Source organism: Psammomys obesus, unplaced genomic scaffold (genome assembly GCF_907164565.1).
Source record: "Psammomys obesus unplaced genomic scaffold, mPsaObe1.curated_primary_1811, whole genome shotgun sequence".
NCBI lineage: Eukaryota > Metazoa > Chordata > Mammalia > Rodentia > Muridae > Psammomys > Psammomys obesus.
The window spans coordinates 11,923,227-11,939,905 of NW_026592118.1; the positions used below are offsets into that span (position 1 = coordinate 11,923,227).

Genomic DNA, 16,679 nt, shown 5'->3' on the forward strand with positions numbered 1-16,679 from the left:
GTGTGTGTGTGTGTGTGTGTGTGTGTGTGTGTGTGTGTGTGTGTACCCAGCTAGCTAGCTACAGGCTGTTATGAGCCACCATGTGGCTGTTGGAACTTGAACTCCAGTCCTCTGCACCAGCAGTTTGTGCTCTTAACCACTCAGCCAATCTTTCCAGCCCAAGAGTTTATTCTTTCTATTTTTAATTACACATATGTGGGAAAGTGAAGTGTTCATGTGAATGTAGTGCCTGACAAGGCCAGAAGAGAGCATCAGTTACAGGTGATTATAAGCTGGGAACTGAACTCAGGTTCTCTCCAAGAATAGTACATTCTCTCGCCTCTGTGTCTCTGTCTGTCTCTCCCACTGTGTGATATGGTGTAGTGTGGTGTGTGTGTGTGTGTGTGTGAGTCTGTGTGTATGTCTGTGTGTGTTTATCTGTGTGTCTATCTGTGTGTGTCTGTGTGTGCCTGTGTGTTTTGTTTTGTTTTTTGAGACAGGGTTTTTCTAAAGCCCTGGCCATCCTGGAACTCACTCTGTAGACCAGGCTGGCCCCAGACTCAGAGATCCACCTGCCTCTGCCTCCTGAGTGCTGGGATTAAAGGCATGAGCCACCACTGCCTGGCTTTCATACATTCTCTGAACTGCCGAGTCATCTCTCCAGCACCATCACTGGAGATTTTCAAAAAGGTCATTTCATACTAACTAATGAAACAAACCATCAAGAGCACATTATAATTCTAAACATATACTCACTGAACATGGGAGCACACATAGAACAAATACTATTAGATATGAAATCAAAAGTTAACCCCAACACAGTAACAGTAACTTCATGACTCGATTCCTACCAACCTACAGGTCATCCTAATAAAAAATAATAAACACCATAGCTAAATGGCATCATGGATCAAAGGGACTTAACAGACACGTCTATAGAGCAGTTCATACAAACACTGCAAAATACACATCCTCTTCAGCAGCCCATGTAATATTCAAGAAAATTAAAATAACTTTTTTTTTAAAAAGCTAGAGATCAACAGCAAGAAAAACTAAAGAAAATTCACAAACTCACAGAAATTGAACAATACACTCTTTAATAATAAACAGTTTACGGAAGAAATCAAGAAGAAAATTTTTAAATTTCTGGAATGGACAAAAATGAAAACAGCATACTAAAAACTCCTGCAGTGCAATGAAACCAGTCCTAAGCAGGAGCTCCACAGCTATAAACACCTACACTTAAAAACATCAGAGCAATTTCAAGCAGGCGCTCAGTTATGTGCCATACAGCCTTGGAAAACAAGAGTAAGTCACAGTCATAAGCAGCAGATACAAAGAAAGAGCTCCAGTCGGAGCAGAAAGCGCTAGACAGTTCAGCCAGGAAAGGTGTTTAGCACCAAAATTGACCAGCTGAGTTTAACGCCCTGGGACACACAACAGGAGGAGAGAGCAGACTCCTGCAAACTGTCCTCTGACTTCTATATGTGTGCTGTGATGCATGACACATGAGCATAACTGTGTGCACACGTGCCCAGCACACCACAGAGAGATCCAAAGAAATAAACGTGACTTTGTCATCTTTTAAAATGCTTTTAAAAATCAAGACAGAAACAAAAACACAAAGAATTGATAAAACATGATTCTTCAAAAATATAAAAAAGATCAACAAATCCTTAGGCAGACTAATTAATAAACTTAGAGATGAAAAATAATATAACAGATACCAATGAAACTAGAAAAAAATCTAAGGATACACCTTAAAAACTTATATTCCACTAAAGTGGAAAGCTTAAAACAACAATAACAACAACAAAAACTTCCATTGCATATGGCCAACCAAAGTTAAACCAAGATAAGACAATTTAAACAGATCTATGATAAACAGTAAGATAAAAAGTAATAATTAGAAATCTCTTAGTTGGGGCTGGTCATGGTGGCGCACACCTTTGGATCCAGCACTCAGGAGGCAGAAGCAGGCAGATCTCTGAGTTTGAGGCCTGCCTGGCCTACAGAGTGAGTTCCAGGGCAGCCAGGGCTACACAGAAAAAAAAAAAAAAGTTTCAGGGATGGGGACAAAAAAGTCTAGGCCTAAAGGAGTACATTAATTATAATTAATTATATCAGACCTTTAAAGAAAAACTAACATCAAACCTTCTCAAATTATCCCAGAAAATAAAGAAGGAACACTTCCAAGTTAATTTTATGAAGGCAAATGCCAAAAGCAGATAAAAAAAAAAATTACAGACCAACCTCCATGATAAAATTAGACTTAAAAATTTTCAATAAAATACTTGCAAGCAGAAATCAAGATCACATTAAAAAAAAATCATTCACCACAAGGATGAATGGTGTTGGCTCCATTCCAGAGACAGGATAGATGGTTTAATATATGCAAACCACTAAATGGATCACACAAAAGAACTCAAAGACTAAAATCACACAATCACCTCAGCAGAGGCAGAAAGGGATTTGGACAAAATAGAATATACCTTTATGATAAAAACCACAAAGATACCAAAATTGGAGAGATCAGATACAAACATAATAAAGGCTTTCCTATATACCAGTGACAAACATACTGAGAATGAAATCAGGAAAACAATTCTATTCACCATGGCCACAAAAATAATAATAATAATAACGATAATAATAATAATAAGCCTGGGAATACACTTAGCCAAAGAAGAGAAAGATCTCTACGAAGAGAACTGTAGAGAAGTGAAGAAAACTGAGGAAGACAATAAAAAATGGACAGACTTCCTATGTTCACTGAAAGAACACCAGAAGTGAGCTATGAATTTGCTACTATCTCTAGCAAGATTCCAGTACATGTTAAAATTCATACAGAAGGCTGGATCATTGGCTCTGCAGGAAGAGCATCTGCTGCTCTTGCAGAGGACTCAGGTTTGGTTCCCGGCAACCTCATGTAGCCCACAGCCATCCATGACTCCAGTCCTATGAGATCCAATGCCCTCTTCTGACCTCCACAGGTACGTCACACATGTAGCACACACACAAACATGCAGGCAAAACACGTATATACAAAATTTTACAGGTCTAAAAGATTTTTTTATTATTAATTACACTTTATTCACTTTGTATCCCCCTGTGGTTCTCTCCCTCCTCCCGTCCCAATCCCTCCCTTTCTCCACCCTCTGCATGTATGCTCCTCCCCAAGTCCACTGATAGGGGGGGACTTCTTTTCCTTCCTTCTGACCCTAGTCAATTATGTCTCATCAGGAGTGGATGCGTTGTCTTCTTCTGTGGCCTGGGATTGCTGCTTCCCCCTCAGGGGAAGGTAATTAAAGAGCAGGCCAATCAGTTCATGTCAGAGACAGTCCCTGTTCATATTACAATGGGACCCACTTGGATACTGAACTGCCATGGGCTACATCTGTGCAGGGGTCTTAGGTTATCTCCATGCATAGTCCTTGGTTGGAGTATCAGTCTCAGGAAAGACCCCTGTGCTCAGATTTTTTGGTTCTGTTGCTCTCCTTGTGGAGTTCCTGTCCTCTCCAGATATTACTGTTTCCCACTTCTTTCCTAAGATTCCCTGCACTCTGCCCAAAGGTTGCCCATAAGTCTCAGCATCTGCATTGATAGTCTGCAGGGCAGAACGTCTAAAAGATTTTTAACTTGATATTCCACTCACTCCAGTCAGAATAGTTGTTAACAAGAAAACGTGATACAAACGCCAACAAGGATGTGAGGAAAGGAGAACCCTTATTCATTACTTGTAGGAGTATAAATTTATACAGCCACTATGAAAATCAGTGTGGAGGTTCCCCCCAAAACTAAAAACAGAACTTCCATGGCCTAGCTATACCACCCCTGGGTATACACCGAAAGAACTCTGAGTCTTAGCACAGGGATTCATACACATATGTTTACTGCCACTGTATTCACAACCACTAAGAAAAACAGCCTAGGTTACCATCAACTAGGAGTGGACAAGGAAAATTCCATACAACAATGGAATTTTATTCAACCATAAAGAAAGATGAAATTTGCATTAAAATGTATGGAACTAAAAACTATTAAGTGAAACAATCCAGGCTCAGAATGACAAATAACACACGATCTCTAAAATTCTGGTCCTAGCTTCTAACTTTTATATACGCATTTATATGGGAGTATGTATAAAGCCCAGAAAATCAGAAGGGGAACCATGAGAAGGGAAAAAAGAATTACATGGTGAGACGGGCGGAGGAACTCGTGTGATACAGAGGAAGAATGCCAGGGTGTTCAATGGGTTACTCAGGAAGGAGAGGCAGAGAGATAGGAGAGGAAGGATAGGGCCAACCAAAACTATGGATGTATGAAAATGCCCCCAAGAAAATCCAATATTTGACAAATTAAAAACAGCTTGGTGCAGTGACACCCACCTTATAATCCCAGCATTGGGAGTCAGCCAATGACATCTGGATCTTCATGAGTTAGAGGGAAACCTGGGCTACAGAGTGAGACCCTGTCCCAAAAAACATTTACAAAATTTGGGCCTTGTTCATTGGTTAAGAGCACTTGCTGCTCTTCCAGAGGGCCAGGGTTTAATTCTCAGCACCCACATAAAGGCTCAGAACCATCTGTTATTGGTTCCAGGGAATGAAACACCCTCTCAGGGCTCCACAGGCCCCAGGAGTGCATGTGGAACACATACCTACATGCAGACAAAACACTCACACACGTGATAAAAATAAAAAGAACTAAATCTTTTTTAAAACTAAAAATTAATTTGAAAAGAGTATGAAACCCAGAGGCAACCCACATTTGTAGATAAAACTCCTGCCAGAAGCCATCCGTTACTGAATGAAAATCTCAGGACCGGGACGAGCGCCTGAGGGTCCCTAAGCGACATAGGCAGTCACACAGCCACTGGTTGTCCACCACCGCCGGCTGTTTGTCTGCTGGAATCATCTCATGACTTGTCTGCGTCCAGACATGCGGCCTGCTGCCAGTTTTGCTCAGGAGCCTCTTTGGTTTCGGTGGTCAGCGGTGAGGGGGTGGGGGTGGGGGAGCATTTTCTATAGTGGTGTAGCACTAGTTAAGGTGCCAGGCTTCTCTAAACAACTTTATGAAACTCACTGCCCCCCCCACCTTGCCACCACAAAATGCATGGATGTAAAAGTGGGGCGATTTGGGGAGACCAAGGGGACTAGCAGGAAGGAATGCCAAGGGGACAAGAGAGGGTTACCAGGGGAGGCAAATATGATTCAAACATATTCTGGAAGCCAAACTCTTGTCTCTCTGGTTGTGAGCTTAGCCTTTAAAGGCTGAGCCAACTCTTCAGCCCTAAAATCCATTCTGTAGATGTCTGAAAGTACCATAATAAAACTAATTATTATGTGCAGTTAGTATATACTAATTTAAAAAACACTTTTAAGCTGGATGTTGGTGCCTTTAATCCCAGCACTCAGGAGGCGGAGGCTTGTGGATCTCTGAATTCAAGGCCAGCCTGGTCTACAAAATGAGTCCAGGACAGCCAAACAGCCAAGGCTACACAGAGAAACCCTGTCTCAAACATTTTTTTTTTAAATCCACCACTTGTGGTGGTTAGAATAGGAACGCCCCCCCCCCCCCACAGACTCATCTGCTTGGCCCATAGGGAGTGGCACTATTAGGAGGTGTGGCCTTGTTGGGGGAAGTACAGTTGTAGGCTTTGAGGTATCATATGCTCACGCTATATGTGTGGCTTAGACTCCTTTTGCTGACTATGGATCAAGATGCAGAACCTTCAGCCCTTCTCTAGCACCGGGTCTTCCTACAGGCTGCCATGCTTCTTGCCCTGACGATAACGCACTAAACCTTGGAAACTGGAAGTCAGCCCCAATTAAATGTTTTCCTTTATAAGAGTTGCCATGGTCATGGTGTCTCTTCACAGCAATGAGAACCTAACTAACAGGCCACTTTTAAAAGAATGAGGTAAGCCAGGGGTGGTGGCATGTGCCTTTAATCCTAGCACTCAGGGAGGCAGAGGCAGGCAGATCTACAAAAAAGAGGCAGGCAGCCTGGTCTGCAAAGCGAGTCCAGGACAACCAAAGCCACACAGTCTAGAAAAACCAAAAGAAGAAGAGGGGGAAAAGGAAGAGGAGGAGGAGGCGGAGATCGTGGCATATGACTATCCTAGGATTTTTGATGGGATACACTAGGAAAAAGCAATGCTATTCTATAGCAGCCCTTACAGGACTGCATAACCTCTATCCACAAGGAACACGAGACTGCCAAAACCGAAGGACACAATACAGAACTATCAAAATGACCATATCTTCTTGAGAGACAAAAAATTGATTGAGGAACTATTCCAAAAAACATGGAACATAAATGACATAATGACTAGGTGTGGCAGCACATGCCTATAATCCCCGCACTCCGGAGGCTGAAGCAGGGGCTACATACCAGCACCCTCACCTCATCCCTTTAAAAAAAAGGGGGGAGGGGCGGATGACCACCAAATCACCAAATGCAATGCATGATGCAAGAGTAGACAGGGTTAGACTCCAAAAAAAAAAAAAGAAAAAAGAAAAGAAAAGAAAAAGAAATGAAACTGCTCATGAGTCTGGATTGCAGACAGAACAGTCCTACCGCGTAAGTGTTAATTTTTCTGACCTTAGTATCTGGTCTGTGGTTATTTATAAATCCTTACTCTCACTCAAAAAGTAGACACTGGAATGCATAAGAGGATGTTGCCTACACCCTTCGCTTAAACAGCTCAGAGAACTAACAACGAATACAGGAACATAAAATGGCACAACACATGTTAAAAGCTGCTAAAACGGAAGAGCACATACTGGATTTTGTTCTCTCCCAGTCTTCAGCAGACTTGGAATTATTTCAAAATTGGCTTAACCGTATGGAACTACTTTAAACGTTTGGTTGAGCTATGAGGCTGGATTTGAGGTGTTTTCTCTGGGAGAGCAGCAAGCCTGGTCATCCTTTAAGGAGCTGAAACTTAATTTCTGGATGGCAAAGGTCCCCTTGTCTATTGCTACCCTGGCCCCGTGCACACTCAGTTGTTCTGAGGGTTTCTCGGATTTTAGGACACCAGAAGAAACGTATTTGCTATAAAACACAAGCCAGATGGGTATGGTGGCTCACACCTGTAATCCTAACACTTGGGAGACTGAGACAGGAGGATTTCCCAAGTCAAGTGCAAGTTTGGGTTATGAAATGAGAAGATTCTATGGGGGGTGGGGGAGATAGAGAGGCTTCAATGTCCACCACCATCAAAAACACAAAACAAAAAACCTGTCCATTTCATAGTGTCAACTGTGATCTCCTGAGTCTATTTTATTCCTCAATCCTTGTTATTTTTAGCTGCATTTTACATCTCATTGCAAAATGACTAAGCTCTCTAAGAAACATGAGAAATTATTACTAATGCATGGAAGCTTGTAAGTTTAGGGTATGCAGTCTTCCTTCTGTTCACACACTGGGCCCTAGGGAAGCACGGGGGCTTCTATGGCAGAAAACACCCCCAGGAAACCCCCAGGATTCCCCATCACTGTGTCCAAAACCTATGAGAGCCTGCAGCACAGCTCTGGGCCATGATGTTCTACTGAAGGTGAAAGTAACATTAATCACTCACTTCAGAAGGTCAACACTGAGCACAATTCACATATCTACAGCAAGAACAATGGACAAGATCTCTGCTTCCTCATACGAAATAAAGCACAGAGAGACTCAAGGAGCACTGCTTTACTGCTATGACTATGCAATGCTTTATATTTCAGCAGTCTGGGCAACAACAACGAAAAGACAAAAACAAAAATCTCACATGCGGACATTAAAATGAGATCAACTTTTACATCTTGCCCTCATTCCTGACACTACCAGGGAATGCCAGTTGTAGCATGAGACGCGCCGAGGGGAGCCAGCAAACGGAGAGTGGGGCTGTAATAGCAGTACTGATTTGAGCTTGTGTTTGGAGTACTAAGCAAATCCTCAAATACATGGCCACAAAACTTCTCTATAACGTTTATTTCCAAAAGAAAAATTAGCACAAATAAAAAAAAAAAATGTTTTCCAGACTGTAACCACTGCTGGTCCCCGAGCAACAAAAGGAAAGACCTATCAGTAGGAGATGGGCTGTAACAAATTAGAAGACACCCCCACAAGGTTGCCAAGGAAACCAAACCAAGTATATTTTCCTACAGAAAAAGAACTGCAGGTAAAAAGAGCATGCAACAGAATATCTGGTGACAAGGTGCTACCATCCCTTGGAAAACATTTTAAGAGGCTAAATTTATTTGCAAGCTATTTATGAAGTACTCTGTCGGCAATGCCAGCAAGTATTCCCAAAACTCCCAGGTTGGAGGGTTCTGCTGCCACCGTTCCTAAAGTCAGCTAAGCCTGGCCACTGACAGCGCAAAACATTTTATGAGGTCTCTTCTGAAAAAGTAACATCTTCAAAAAAGAAAAGAGCTAGCCCCCCCCCCCCCCCCCCCCCCCCAAAAAAGGAGAAAACAAACCCCAAATTTAAACTGTTTTTTTTCAAAATGGAAGTCTTTTTTCAATGCGTTGTTGGTGCTGTGTTTTAAGGGCAAAGGCGAGTGTATGCAATCCAAAGCAGGGGCTGAGCTTGGCTGTGCCACTTCGGAGTGGAAAAGAGCAGAGTGGGAAGGGGGACAGGGTATCAAGTTGGCAGGGCATGTGTAAACCTCTCCGCGAGTAGGTGGTTGGTACAGCAGCAGGGAAAGGTGACACGCGCGTGAGCGCCCAGCATCAGGACAGGTGACAGGCACCACGGTGGAGGGGGGCGGGGGCCCAACGCGAGCTCCCGGGGGGCAAGGCCTGCCGCGAGAGCATCCGCAGCAGCATCCCCTCAGCGCCCAGCCCTCAGCTGTCCCTCCCCCAGACTGAGAACCGTACCCCCAGGCCGAGCCCTACCCCTCAAACTCCTCACGCCCTCAGGCTGAGCTCCATCCCTCCGCGCTCCTCCCGCCGTGTGACCCCGCGGGGAAATGGCTCCAGGAGCCCGGCGAGGCATAAGTGGGCGCGATGGGGCGCGGCTCTTACCCGGTGCCGCAGTCAACCACGCAGGGAGGCAGCGAGCCCGCCATGCTCGGCCACGAGGCGCCCGGTCCCCACCGGCCCCGTCCGCGCCCGGCCGCCCAGTGCCCGGCTGCGGGTTCTCCGCCGGCGCCGCTCTTCCCTGGGAGTCACCGGAGCCCGGAGGCACCGCCGTCTCGTGACGTCATCCTGTGGCTGGCCAATCGGGGACGCGCACGCTCCGCCCTCTCCTTAGCCATCCTTAGTGCTGGCAGGGAGGCGGTTCAGCCTCCGCATCCGTCCTGCGGTTGAAGAGATTGGAGTTTATTTTTAGCTGGCATAAGGTGAATATGACCCCATTTACGCGGCCTGAAGTTTTTTTGTTTTTCTTTTCTCTCTTTTTTGCAAGTTGCTTTTGTTGTTGTTTCAAGACAGGGTTTCTCTGTGTAATCCTGCCTGTCCTGAAACCTTGATTCCTGCTTCCTGCCTCTGCCTCCTGTGTTGGTATGTACTTGTGAGTGCAGGTGCTCTTGGAGGCCAGAGGCTTAGTATCTGCCGGAGCTGGAGTTAACAAACAGCGGTGAGTGAGAGCTAGGAACCGGACTTGGGTCCCCTGGAAGAGCAGCACATGTTCTTAATCGCTGAGCCATCTCTTCTCATTCCTTCTTCTCTTCTCTTATTTCTCACTTCAAATGTTCACTTCATTCTCTACCCAACAGTCTCTTGATTTTATTCCTAACAGTTAAAGTTATTTGAGGTACTAATGTATTCGTAGATGTGCACCTCTACTGGACAATAGGTTCTCCTAGAATGGGACCTCATGCTTAACACATTTGGTGCTCAGATAGAAATCACCTTTGTGTTCAATGAATACTAACCTTCACAGTAGGAAAAAAAAAAAAAAAGCTTTGAACTTTCTATCTGATGGAGCGTTGCATGATTTATCCCGAAAGAAAATCAACAAATACAAATACATAGCGAGTCTCGAGGAATAAATGACCTTAGGTTAAGTCAACACCACACCATAGGAAATATTTTTCTAATATCAAAGATATTAACTAATATCAAAGATAGGGTGACTATCCAGAAACCAGAGACTAAAGAAGGAAAACACCGACTACGGTGGTTTAAAGGTACCGAAAACCCCATTTGTACCCCACTTCTTACCCTCTAAAGTTCTCCCCTGTAATACCTGAGGGAGTTGCTAGAGACATTAGTTCACTTGGTCTTTACTAGGATTTAAAGCTCTGTGTTTTTTCCACAGGAGAATAATTAGATTAGTTGACCACTCTTAGGTAACTCGTTTTGTTGTTGTTGTTGTTATTGTTGTTGTTTTTCTGCATGCAAGGGAGAAAATAAATCCTAGACCCAGAGAATATTCAAGGGAACTAGAGTAGAAGAAAGGTAAAGAATATGGAAAATTCCAAATGGCACCCAGAACCAGAGACAAGACTGTCTTTTCTTCTCTGTGCATTACTGATGCTCTGCCCAAGTCCTGGGCCAAAGCAGCAAAGTGCCTACTACCGGCTGCTGCAATTGCCATGTATTTTAGCTTCACTTACTTGATATACTGTACTGTGTTGATTATGCTTTTAACAGTGTGATTTGTGGTTATTACCGACATCGACTTGACAGGACCTCGCACACCTAGGAACAAACCTCTGGGATTGCCTGTGAGGGATTTTCTACTGTGTGTATTAATTGAGATGGAAAGACCCACGCTAAATGTGGCTGGGATCCCAGGGTGAATTAAAAAAAAAAATGTTTTTTAAAGCCAACTGAGCACTAGGATTCATCTCTCTGTTTCCTAACTGCAGGCACAGTATGATGAAAGGCCCCACACGTCTGTTGCCACAACAAGGGTGTCATGCTAAAACTGTGAGCCAAAATAAAACCTCCCTGGTGCTGCCTTGGTCAGGTGTTCTGTCACAGCAGCAGAACGTAACCAGTAAACAAGATGTAAACCGTAAACAAGATGCCCCCAGTATCTGGCCCTCATGCAGTGATTCTCAACTTCCCAGTGCTGTGACCCTTTGATCCACTTCCTCATGTTGTGGTGACCCCCAACCATGAAAGTATTTCATTGCTCCCTTGTGGCTAATGTTGCCACTGTTCTGAGTCGTGATATAAACACCTGATGTGTAGGATATCTGACCTGCAATCCCAAAGGGGATCTCAACCCGAAGGTTGAGAACAGCCGCCTTGGAGTCTAGTGAGAGGTAGCACCAGTCGTCAGGATGTTGTGATACAAATGCTGGGTGCACAAGTGCAAGGGGCCCAGAAAGCCTGAGAGCAGCCCCGACCCTGACTTTCGGATCAAGTAGACTTCTCCCAAGGCCATGGTGATCCCAGAGTATAAGCAGAGAGAGCCACTAGGCAAAGCAGGAAGATGGACTGTGTGTACTTCCGAGAGAGGAAGCACACAACGCCAGGACAACCCCAGAGCCCAAATGTCCAATCCACTCTACCAGGAAGAAGCTTTTACAGAAACCCGAGGCTGGCTAGTCACGGTATGCCTTTCCAGGGATCGGCTTCTCTGCATAAGACTTACTGGGAATGATGGCCACTAGGTCACTGACAGGAGAAAGATTTTCTGACTTCAGCAATTTCCTCTCCACACCACTGTTCCTGAAGATTATCAAAGATGTTTTTGTGCCAGGGGTGTGCCTGGTTTGTCCCTTGCTTGAAGATGAAACATTCAAGGCCATCCTGAGCTACAGAGTTAGGCCCTGTCTCAAACAAATAATCAAAAAAAAAAAAAAAATAGACAGCCAGGAGAACACAAATGTAGCTAAACTCCCTAGAGTGTGCAAATTGTGTTATCTTATTGTGTAACTCAGCTCAGCAGTCTGCTGGTGTCATCATAAGCCTATACATTCTGTCCCAGCAGGCCCTCCACATTGGCCTTGGTCCTCAGGATTAGCTTCTTCGCTTTCAACATGGCTTCAGCAATTCCGTGCTGCAGAACTATGATAAATTCCCTTCTGAGAGGGATGGTGAGTAAGCTCGGAAGATGCAGCATCCGCAGCTGCTTCCGCTTTTGTTTCACTAACCCAGTAGTTCTCATCCTTCCCAATGCTATGACCCTTTAATACAGTTTCTCATGTTGTAGTGACCCCCAAGCATTAAATTGTTTTCGTTGCTACTTCATAACTGTAATTTCGCTACTGTTATGAATCATAATGTAAATATCTCGTGTTTTCTGATGGTCTTAGGCAACCCCTGCTAAAGAGTCAATCAACCACAAAATGGGTCGCCATGCATAGGTTGAGAACCTTTGCACCAACCAATGATTTTTTTTCCTAGTGGATGGACCACAAGAAATTACCACAAATGGAGTGGCTTAATACATGTGCTTTCACCATCCAGGAGGCCTAGAAGTCAATGCCAAGTGTAGATGGAGCTGTGTTCTCTAAAGACTGTAGGAAGTTCTGTGCCTTTTACCCACTACCAGGAGCTGCTGGCACTCTTGGGTCCCTTGGCTTATACATGTATCACTCTCATCTCTGCCTGCATCACCAAGCATGTGTGTTTATCTTTGTCTTCTTTGGGATTCTCTTTCTCTCTCTCTCTCTCTCTCTCTCTCTCTCTCTCTCTCTGGTGTGTGTGTGTGTGTGTGTGTGTGTGTGTGTGTGTGTGTGTTCATGCAAATCTGTGTGTATACATGTAGAGGCCAGATCTGTATCAACCTTAGGTATCATACCTCAGACACCATTTTTTTTAATCAGGGTTTCTCACTGGCCTGTAATTCTAGGCCAGGCTGGCTGACCAGTGAACCCCAAGAACCTACCTATCACCACCTCTTAGCACTGAGATGACAAGCGCATACTATCCTTGAATTTTTCACATGGGTTCTAGGAATCCAACTCAAGAACTTGAGCTTGCCCAGAGAGTACCTCACTCACTCAGCCATCTCCCCAGCCCCTCATGGTCTCTCCTTCTAAGGAAGCCAGGTATGTTGAGTCATATATGAATCACCTCACACGTGCAGATGTGTTCCAAATAAGATCACATTTACAGATACCAGAGTTAATGGTTGAACGTGCCCTCTTAGGAAATGCTGATCGACCCATAACACCAGCTATGCCAAAAGTAATCATGAGTGCTCTGCTGACTGGAGATAACCCCTCTGCCTGGAGATGAGCCTCGTGACCTTTGATGCCTTCAGTAGCCAGTAGCTACCTAAAGTGTGCTTCAATTTACAAGAAAGTGAGATAAGCTGTTTCCCTGTTTCCCAAAACACACTGTGTCAGGATGCAAAGAAAGGCAGCTGCTTACAAGCGAAGAAAAGGCCCCATCAGGACCCAACCTCACTATCCTGACCTGACTTCCATGCTCTAGAACTGTAAGAAAATGAAGTTATGTTGTTCAACAGGCAAGCTAGAGTACTGTGCCCTGGCAGCCTGAGCACACTAAAAAACTGCTCAGAACACCTCCTGTTTTCTTAGATTGAAAGCTCCTGTAAATCAAGTACCATTGTCTCTGCTTGGATCACGCCTAGGGCAAAACACCCACATTCTGTAAGAAGCAAAGCACAATCTTTGATAATTGTATTACCAAGGAGCTGTGTGCCCTTCAATGCACACACTGAAACTCTGGCTACTAAATGCGTATTAGCCCAGAGTGCATTTTCCTGCGAGTGCTTGGCCTGCCTCCCTCATTTGTAACCTGAATTCAACTGGCAATGAGAGAAATGTGTGAAGGAGCTGTGCAGAGAAGGCATCTCTAGTGCTTCTCCCTGGCAGTGGCTTCAAACTGAGAGAAAAGCAGCTCCGCTATAGATAGAATAGTGCGTGGCCTCCGTGCTATATAAGATGTCACACCTACCATCCTGAGCGCTGAAGCAGCTCTCTCAAAGGAGCTATTGATAAACATCTTTCAACTCTGTGCATGTATGCATATGAACACAGCAAGAACGAAATAATCGGGTCTTAGAAATTGCCTAACGCATGGAACTTAGTGAATAATAATAATAATAATGTGATCTTACTTCCTGTATTTAACCAGTTGCGAAGAGCCAAGAAAGAAAAAGCAAAGGCTCTCTTCAAAAACTGCCCACCCAGCAGCTCAATAAACCTTAAATCTCAAAGCTGGAGGCAGAATCGAGCTGGGTGTTCTCTGTTGCCATGAGGACGCAAAGAGAGAAAAGAGGACCAAAAACTTAGAACCCAGTTCCTTTGAAAGTGCCTGGCATTCTCCTTTAAGAGGAAGGGCCTGTCACTCCTCTCAATGGACCTCCCTGCTGTCTTGGCAATGGCAGGAGAAAATGATCCAAGCAGGAATTGATTGGCTAAGTGTTCAGAGTATGTGAGAGAGTTGATAACAGAGCAAAGCCATAAGACTTCAGGAAATAGTCCAGAGATCTGAGCATGTTCACAGCTCTGCTTTGTTTCTTTCTCCATTCTGGGCAGAAACCTGGTGCTCCCCTTTCTCTCTTCCTCAGCCACCCAGCTGCAGAGTCTTGCCCATTCAGCCCCCTGCCACTTCCTTCTCATCTACTCTTGTTGTTTCCTCCTTTTCTTTCCCTGAAGTAGGGTCTCGTGTAACCCCGGCTAGCTGGCATTGAACCCATTATGTGTCGAAGACGACTTGCACTCCTGACCCTCCTTGCCTTCACTCCCCAAGTTCTGCGATTATAGGCATGCCTCCTTAATGCAGTGCCAGGAATCAAACCAGGAGTCTTATGCATGCTAGGCAAGCACTCCCCACCAGCTGAGCTCCATCCCAGCCCTAGTCTTTCTTACTCCTACTATCACCTTTGCTGTCTCTGGGCTTTTGCCTCCCTATTTTCAGGTAGGCTGGATGCTATGACAGACATCATTACCAAACACAGAAAGTTCATGTAACATGTCAGTTTTCTTCCCCCAAACCTTCTGCAATACACTGTTATTATAGAATTTGGTCCAAACCAGAGATATAATATCCATGATCCTGTGATCTGTTATAAGTTACCATCCTAATCTCGCCTAATATCATGACCCTGGAGATGTCTGTACAGAAAAAGCTTCTCTCTGCTTTCTAAACCCTCTGAAGTGTTATGCAACCCTGCCCCACCTCCCCCAGTCTGGAACCTTCTTCACCTACTTCATCCTCTTTGTCCTTAAAGACTGTTTTGAAGCTCACTCACCCTTCCACCTTTAAATCACTTCCATCCTCTGTATTCATTCAACAAAACACTCTGATGTTTCCTCAGACCCTCCTTAGCACCGGTTGTTGAGCCTGTACCCGGTTCAGTATCCAGAGGTGAAACCTGAGGTCTGCATCTTAATAAGATGCTCAGAGGTACCAACCGGCCCTTCTGTTTCCAGTTCATGAGGAGAGTCCTATTACAACAGTATCTTCTTTACAAAGCACTTTCAGTACATTTCATGTTGAATCTTTAGAACATTCCCACAAGATACTGATTACAAATAGCATTTTAATCAAATAAGAATACCAGCACATAGTTCAGGTTTTAAATTAGCATAGATTAAAATTTCATTTCCTTCTAAGCACCTTTGCTCTGCTCCCTTGAGAAAGAAGGAAAGCACTGAATCCTTACAAAAATCAGCATCTGGTATGCTCAGGTATAAAGCATGTTGGGGCCAGAAAGACTCAGCCTGCAGTGTGGCCCCAACCCCTCTGGGATTTCAGATGCACTTTACTGCTCTTGAGCTCTTTAATGTTCTCTATTGCCAGTAAGAAATGCCCATGAATTCCCACAGGGCAATCTTTGTATGCTCTATACTGAGTAGTATCCAACTGAAAAATCATTTTGCCAATATGGAGTGAAACTGCTGAGTGGTGTAATTGGGCTCCAAGAGATCTGGACAGTGTGTGCTGCCAAAGGCTGGGGCCTGGGTTTCTTGCCATTGCTCAGTCACACCAGCGACAGGTTTGGATGAGTAGGCAACCTTCCTTCTCTCTCCTTTCCTCTTTTTTATTTTTCCTGTTTTGTCTGAGACAGTATCTTACCATGCAGTTCTGACTAGCCTGGAACTTGAGGTATAGCAGAGGAGCCTCAAACTTAAAGCAATCCTCCTGTCTCTGCCTCTCATGTGCTTGGACTACAGAAATGTGACACCACACCCATTTTTTTAAATCAGTGTAGAAGCCAGGTAAAGCTTATTATAAGGTAAGTTTGGGGGGGGGGGGTCACACTCAAAAAGGAGGATGGGCAATGAGCAAAGACCATTGTTGGGGCAAATTCAACTTACTCTCAAGTTAGAGAGTGGCCAGATAGATCATTGCTCCTCCCCTCTTTGCAGATGTTCATTCTAGCACAGAGGCTGGGGAGATGGCTCAGTGGGTAAACCATGAGGACTTGAGTTCGGATCCCCAGAACCCACATAAAAAGTCAGATGTGGGGGTGCACATCTGTCCTGTCAGTTCTGTGGAGGTCTAGACAAAACGATTCTGGGGGTCTCCTGAGGGCTGCAATTAAAGATGGGCCCATACCCAGATTACAATACATTCTTAATTTTATAGGTTCCATGCTATGATAAAATACCAGTGTCAGTTTGCATATGTCTGAGTATATTTGTGGGTATCAATGCATGTGTCCCTGTGTGTATGCGTGTGTCTGTATCTAGGCATTTGTGTGTGCTTCTTTTTGCCTGTGTATCTATACGTGTGTTAGTATTTCTCTGTGCATCTGTACACACCTGTGTGTCTCTGTGCATCCGTATGGGTCTCATATATAGTTCACGTGTTTACCAGACAGGAGTGTGAAG

General features: G+C 44.5%; 2 protein-coding genes across 4 annotated transcripts in view; one reads left to right on the top strand and one right to left on the bottom strand.

The window, feature by feature from the left end:
* Actr3b (actin related protein 3B) overlaps positions 1-9,111 on the bottom strand; it is an 89,874-nt gene extending 80,763 nt beyond the window's left edge. For 2 of the 3 annotated variants that reach the window (XM_055612964.1, XM_055612963.1), the window contains exon 1: positions 8,995-9,101. In XM_055612964.1, the coding sequence (XP_055468939.1) occupies positions 8,995-9,038 (44 nt within the window). In that variant the 5' untranslated portion in view covers positions 9,039-9,101. Of the gene's footprint in view, positions 1-8,994 lie in introns of all 3 variants that reach the window. The other variant, XM_055612965.1, reaches the window with a different exon arrangement.
* Positions 9,112-11,912: 2,801 nt separating this feature from the next.
* The window catches only part of Xrcc2 (X-ray repair cross complementing 2), a 58,327-nt gene continuing 53,560 nt past the window's right edge, over positions 11,913-16,679 (top strand). The window contains exon 1 of the mRNA XM_055612854.1: positions 11,913-11,963. Within this exon, the coding sequence (XP_055468829.1) occupies positions 11,937-11,963 (27 nt within the window). The 5' untranslated portion in view covers positions 11,913-11,936. The remainder of the gene's footprint in view (positions 11,964-16,679) is intronic.